Source organism: Lepisma saccharinum, chromosome 1, assembly GCF_977018435.1.
Source record: "Lepisma saccharinum chromosome 1, izLepSacc3.1, whole genome shotgun sequence".
Lineage (NCBI taxonomy): Eukaryota > Metazoa > Arthropoda > Insecta > Zygentoma > Lepismatidae > Lepisma > Lepisma saccharinum.
In genome coordinates, this window is record NC_139229.1 from 212,008,582 (window position 1) to 212,016,266 (window position 7,685).

Here is a 7,685-nt window from a genome sequence, read left to right on the forward strand (position 1 = left end):
CTACCAATATATCTCAATTTACAGAATTTGATAGGTGTACAGGTAAATCTGGTTTTCGGTACACGACATAAGAGGAAAAATAATTTTTGTGGTACATCGGGAAACTAGGTTTTTCTGCACACAACATGGGTATCTTCATCGCGGAAAATAAGGAAATATGTTTTTTGGAAGGAAGAAAACTTTATTTTGGCTCACAACATTAATAAATCGGTTTTTCAAAACACTACATAATGGAAAATCGTATTTTCAGCGCATAACATAAGGGAAAATTGGTTTTTCGGCTCATATGTCATATCATAGGGAAAATCGGTTTACTATCGCGCAACGTAAGGAAATAGGTTTTTCGGCCCACAACATAAATGGAAAAACAATTTTCCGGCACACAATATGGATGAATTGGATTTTCGTCTCAGAAAATAGGGAAAATCGGTTTTTCATCTCACCACAAAAGGAAATGTTTTTCGGTCCACAACGTAGATAAATCGTATTTTTTGTCTCACAGAATAGGGAAAATCGTTTTTCCATCGTATAACGTAAGGAAATAGGTTTTTCGTCACACAACATAAAAAAAATATTGTTTAAAATATTATTTAAATTGTAGTGTTCTCAATTGCTTTAATTTTGCAGGAACTCTTACAGGACAGCTCCCTGCATTGTGTTACAATTAAGGAACGTTAAACCCACTCAAATAACAAGAATATAGCTCGAAAAAGTCCACCAACTCTGAGAGTGTCCTCGTCGTATATTACAAGTTTTTACAAATCATTATGGGTGTGCGGATCCCGAAATTTTGTTTCCGGAACCATGTCGCGATCCCGATTTAAAAAAATCATTTAACGATTGGAATCTCGAACAGTCGGGAAATTTAGAATAAGTGTATACCAAAAGCGATAATTATATCCCAACGAGCAAAATATCATTGAGCAAAGTAAAATATAACGCTTCAATAGCTTCCCAGTAATATCCTTTTCCACACAGTCAAAGAGAATGAAACAAATTTTAGCATCAGCAGGTTAATCCGGACTGGACATTGACACTGGACACTCAAAAATATGGCACCACCAAAAATCCAATTCTGGACAACAACATTAATATTTCGCCATTGGCAAAGTGAATATAGTAGTGATGACAAATACTACATTCTCGTACGTAAATTTACACCAATGGACAAAAAGCGGAAGTATCTTCTAGAAGTAAAAATTCACGTAAAAATTTCTGCAGAGAAATGAATACTCTTTACCCTTTTAAAAATCATTGTCAATAGAACCACTGTAACAGCTTGTATTTCACAAGAAACTAGTAGACGGTGTCCGCTAGGAATGAAGGGTCTCTCAGGTTCGATACCCAGTGGAGGCACAGTGGATCGATATCCACTTTAAATCGATAAGCTTATCTGATGACAAAGTGGTCCTGAAAAAAAATTCTCTAAATTTTTTATACATAATCTGGCCAGATGTAATAGTAATGCGAAGAGAACAGTTTGTTTTCTGACTTTATATGTAATATATGTTGTGTCTAATTGTTATAGCCCATCGTATATGTTTAAAACGTGGTTGGCGCACTCCCAGAAAATAATTCTAGATCCGCCTATATTGTCAGCTATAGTTTGAGTAGTAGTAACAATGACGATGACGAAACATTAAAATAATAACTCACAATTCAATCATTCATTTTCTTACACAGAAAATTTTCCCGATTCCTCCATTCATTTGACTGTTCATGCCCAACAGTCGAACCATTCGATATCTGTTGATTGGTCGGAAACTACGTACTACAAAGATATAATTTCGTGAATTCGAAGAAGTGCCTGCAGGTGTTGATATAGAGGGGTATTTAATCCCCGATTGATCTGTCCGTCTGTGTGTCAATGGAAACCAAGAGTTGACAACAACAGTTAACATTGTAGCCATCATCCATAACAAATATTAAAAGTATGAATATAAGTAATGGATAAAATATCGAGAGGATTATAACTTTACTAAAACATTATCTCGATTTGGCTTATTTACAGGGTGAGACAGTCAAACGGGAAGATTTAAAAAATGCACAAAAAATAGACAGAGCAAATATTATTTATGTTTTGAACATGAATGTAGTGTACATGAGTGGAAAATACTAGTGTACCTGAATATGTTCATTTTTTTTAATATGGTGTCAGTAAGATGGCGTCCTTGGTTTTGCACACATTGTCGGAGTCTCGGACGTTTCGAGAGGCAGACAAACGGGAAGATTTCAGGATATCATCTCGTGGAATCACCGGCCTCTACTTCTTCGAAAATGAACACGGTAACACGGTGACGGTAAACGCTGGGCGTTATGCTGACATGTTGGTAACCTTTTTCCTGCCTGCCCTCCATGACTATGTCCCAGATGAAGAAACTCTCTTCCAGCAAGATGGTGGAACTGGCCATACTGCCAGAGTGTCTATGGATGTGCTTAAACTCGCATTTCCTGGTCGTCTCATTAGCAGATTCGGCGATATTCCGTGACTTGTCGTCTCCTGACTTTTTTCTTTGGGGTTACCTCAAATCCAAAGTATTCCAGGACAACCCTCCAAGAACCAGGGATGATTTGAAGGAACGAATTCGGCAAGACATCCACAACATTCCGTTGGAGATGCTACGAAGCGTCAAGGGCGGATTTACTATGAGACTCCGACAATATGTGCAAAATCAAGGACGCCATCGTACTGACACCATATTCAAAAAATGAATATTTTTCAGGTACACTAGTAATTTCAACTCATGTACAGTACATTCATGTTAAAAAAAAAAAAATATTTGCTCTGTCTATGTTTTGTGCATTTTTTAAATCTTCCCGTTTGACTGCCTCACCCTGTATAATTTTACATTTATCTTTGTGGTTTTCTATAGGAAGAACTGCGTAATGACTTAGGATTTAAATTCTAATTTATTATGATATAAACCACCCTCTTTAGCAACCCATTAAAATTTATAATGAATAAACCGGGGAAGTGTAACGTTAGAGTAACGTAATCTAACAATGTTGTTTTTGTGGTTACGTAGTTAAAACAGCTCGAACTTGATTCTGTTTATTTAATTTGATTTCTTTCTCATACCGTTAATATACTGCAATGTTTAGTGACTCTGTTTTGTTATTATCTTTTACGCACCTCGTTGAAGAAAAATATTGAATGTTGGGGCGATTTCGTCCTAAAGTTTACGTTGCTACCTGTCAGATAAAAATCTCATTTTTCAACTTTTGAAAATTCGGTGAATCATTTATTACATGCATTAAGTGGTAAAATATGAAAACATTACGTTCGATCAGGTTCTTCCATTTTACATTACACTCAATTTTTCTAGCTACCTCATTACTTACTTCGGTAATTTATCTGGAATAACTATTAACTGAATTTTATGTCTGTTATCGACCATCAAAATCATATTTTTTGTTCCTGGTTTTTCTTATTTGAAATGAAACTTGGCACTTTGTAAGGATATGTTACTGCGCCTGTGTGTGAGCAAACACTTTTTTGGTACGATACCTGGTGGAGGTGTCGGTTCGGATCGCACTTTAAACTGTAGGTCCAGTCCCGATTAGCCTATCTGTGCATAAAGTGGACAACAATTTAATCAATCTACATATCAAATACTTTTTTTCAAAATTTACCTCTTTCGAAAAAACCCTGTATAGAGTATACAATATTACAAAGTTTTGGAAAATTACACCTGCTTAGAATTCTTTATTGGACATTTAAGTATATTTTCGTGTGGTTTTTGTTTTGTCAAGATATCCGTCATCGTTTCGTCGTACTTTAAGGCTGTTTTCGATCACAAGTAGGCAACTGAGAAAGCGAACCACGCGCAGATTGAATTTAATGCTAGAAGAAATTCTAAACATATGTGATTTTTCAAGAGCTCATGTTTTTTTAAGAATGAAATATTATTTTCAAAAAACATTTGGTGTCACAGTTCAAAGGTCCAATGTCACCTTAAACAGCCTATATAATTTAAGATTTAAATTGTAGTAGACCTAGAAACAAATATTCTTCACAAAGTTTGGTCTGTTGGAATCAGTAGAAGTCCTTTTGGTGTTTGCCAATTCATTCTGCTTAGTTAAACACGAATCGAGTCAGGGCAGGAGTTTATGATGTGTTTATGTATTCTTAGAAGACGTATATATATATATATATATATATATATATATATATATATATATATATATACATAATATATGTATAAATATACCTACATATATATAAATACATATAAATATGTATATTTTCAGACTTGGATGCAGTTTGAAAGTTGTGTGTACGAATGGGGGAAATATGAAAAAATCTGTATACCGTCTACAATAAAATCTGAGAAAGTTTGACAATTTGCGGTAGCGTACCGTGCAAATATAATATTTACTCGCAAATCAAATATCATTACCTGGGAGTAATGTAATCTAACAATGTTGTTTTTGTGGTTCATATTAAACAAGGGTGTCCAAACTTTTTTCTGTGCGGAGTCAATAACTAATTAAATAATAATTGATTGCAATATATTTACTTCAAAGATAATTCCTTTAAATAAATGAAGAGTCTTCGTAAATACTAAGATGGACCATATAAAAGACATGGCGGGCCGTTGGCGAACCTGACATAAAAGAACATTTTTAGAATTAGAAGTTTGTCCCATGCACAGAAAATTGGTCTTTCGCCAACGTTTACCATTAAAATGGAGCTATTTTTTAAAAAAAATTGTCAAGTGACATTTGTGCCACCATGTGTAAATAATGATTGCTCGCGTTAAAGGAAAAATATAAATATGTACAATCGTAGTACTTTTCATGGAACAGGTGCGTCCGAGACGAGACGAAATTTAGCACTTTTTCGGTCTCGTCTCGAATTATAATTGATTGTCGGTATGGTTTCGATTTATAAACATTCGTCTCATCTCGAAAAATATAGAATAAACAACATACACACAGTGTCACCCCACAAACTTTCACAGCGTATAAACTATTTTGTTTCACGCCTCGTTTGCACGCTACGAGCCCTCAAAAACGAGATTTTTATCCTGAAGTCTCGAACGAGACCGATTAGCCTTACTGTGCATAAAGTGGACTTAAAACACCAAATCAATCAATCAATCGAACGAGACACAATTTCATTCTCGCCTCGGTTTCTGAATCATACCTATTATTTTATATAGGCTACGTACATTAAACAAAAGAAAGTACTTTCATGTATATGTCTATGTTTCTTTGTTTTAAATTCATTTGTGATCAGATAGGCCAATTGCGATTGGACATTTTAAAGTGGGACCCGAAACACAGCAAGGGGGATCAAACCCGGGACTCTATTATTAGGAAGCTACAGACAGAATCGCGGGCTCTCTAATTTAGAGAGCACAGCATTTTTTTTCGAAAAAAAAGAAAAAAACTGTCTGTGTATGTAGGCTATATATTACAATACAATACATAATAGGAAAGCACTGTACCTGCATCGGACAGATCCGCCGCCTGGCTTCTTTGGTCTTCGTCGGATTTCACCCGCTTGCAGGCCGGAGTCACGGCGGAGTCCCGCCCGATGAGGGCCTCCACCGAGAAGGCCTTGGCGCGGCTGCTCATCTCGCACGCCTCCCGCTTCAGCGTCATGGCTAACACAGCGACCACGCGCGCACTCGCCGCACGAATCGCCCACCGCGGGAGACAATCGCAACGCTCCCCCTTCTCCTACTCCCACGCGACGCCGGTGATAAATCATCGCCCGGTTCGCGCTGCCGGACAGTGTTGCAAACCCTCACGATCGCAATGTCGCTGCGAGTCATTCATAAGTGCACCAGCTTTCAATGTGCGACGCTTCCTTTTCAAATTAAGTTACGGGTTCTTAAATTTCAATTGGAAGCAGGATTTATATTGATTATGTAATTTTGTACCTTAGCGTCGCTTTCTACCACTTTTGGGTAATCGCGATGATTAGTATGAGTGATGATTAGGTGAAACTACACACAGAACCCAAAACGTGTCAATTGATTTCAATAACACGTTAACGTGCATAAACTGCAAATGATGCACCTTTTAGTGTGTCAAAATACACATAGGAATGTATTAAAGGGTATTTTTATGAGATGAAGTCCCGTGTGATGCACTAAAATGCATCAATTTTTATGATCGGACAAGATCATTTCGAAGATAACAAAATTACACATTTATCTGTGTCAATTGATGCATTAAAAGTGAAAGTTTTTATCTTCGAAATGATCTTGTCTGATCTTCCAAATTGATGCATTTTAATGAATCACACGGGACTTCATCTCATAAAAATACCCTTTAATACATTCCTATGTGTATTTTGACACAATAAAAGGTGCATCATTTGCAGTTTATGCACGTTAACGTGTTATTGAAATCAATATATATATATATATATATATATATATATATGTGTCAATTGACACGTTTTGGGTTCTGTGTGTAATGAAGGGACACTCATAAAGGACACCCATGCTCGGATCGGGACTCGATCCCGGAAACGCGATGTCCAAATTCGACCGCTTAACACGCTCGGACACAGAGTCGGCTGGGATAGAATATTTGATTTTTCAGCGTCGCGTTTCGGTTTCAATTTCATCCAGTGGTTCAAATATTTTGGCATAGATAGTATTGACATAAATTACATTAGTGAATGCATTTCTGAATTGAAAATTTTTCATATATTAACAGTTAAAAGAAATTGCAACCATAAAACGTGTTTCAAAAAGAATTTCAAGAATTTCAAGAATTTCTCTGAAACAATTTCCGCTTTGTTGACTCATTTCTTGAGATGAAGTTGCCTGTCACCTGTAGAATTCGGATGTGTACAACTTCTTAAAACTAAGTGTAACCTTTTTCTACGAATAGATGCTTCAAACACAGAAACTACACACACACACAACAACACCGGTTCAAGTCTCAGTGTATCTACTCTATCCATTTGAAATAAAAATATATGGGGGCAGATAAGGAGTCTGTATGGGTTCCCTCGGCAAAACTCGCACACAGTGGCGGCGATTGGGTTCTAAAACCAGGGGTGCAAGGTGCCAAAACTGGGGGGGGGGGGGGGGGGGCAAGGACAGTATATTTCCCTTTGTAGGTTAGGTTTATCATAGTGCCGGGGCAAAAGTGGTGCCACTGCAGTCGCACCCAAATCCTTTGGTGGTATAACCATATGCGAGATTGTGGTTTTAGCATTTCAGCCAGCTTTCAAGACCATTTTCTACTTGGGAGTCAACTAAAACTGAATTTATAATAGTATACCTATACTCTATCTCTGGAATCTTTGGAGCAATCGAACGATTAGATCTTCACATTTGCTAGTTCCCGAGATATCGAAATCGATTATTGTTTCTCACGGCCAGACAGACGGGCTAAATGGAGTTAGAATATGTTGCGTCGAGCTGTTATTTGGTTCAGTTATTTGGTAGTTTCTGATAGGCTATACCTATAATTGACACAGCGGACAGATAGACACATAAGGGTAATAAAAAGAGGAGAAATAATTCTATAAACCTATGGCTCTCTATATTCCTTTCCCGGAATGTCTGGAGTAGCGAGGCGAAAGCTTGTGGCCTGGGCCAGACTAGGTGGGGAAGGGTGCAATGCAGAATTGCCCTTTTAGGCTTGCGAGCTGTCATGTTTACTATAAAAACTACTGGACCAGTCGAGTCGCACCCTCCCGCGCGGTCCACTCC

The 7,685-nt window shown here is 37.2% G+C and overlaps 1 protein-coding gene across 1 annotated transcript in view; it reads right to left on the minus strand.

Moving 5' to 3' along the window:
• Window positions 1-5,633, minus strand: part of LOC145991583 (T-box transcription factor TBX20-like) — a 170,410-nt gene extending 164,777 nt beyond the window's left edge. Inside the window, exon 1 of the mRNA XM_083127635.1 lies at window positions 5,454-5,633. Coding sequence (XP_082983761.1) covers window positions 5,454-5,610 — 157 coding nt within the window. The 5' untranslated portion in view covers window positions 5,611-5,633. The remainder of the gene's footprint in view (window positions 1-5,453) is intronic.
• Between the last annotated feature and the right edge of the window lie 2,052 nt (window positions 5,634-7,685).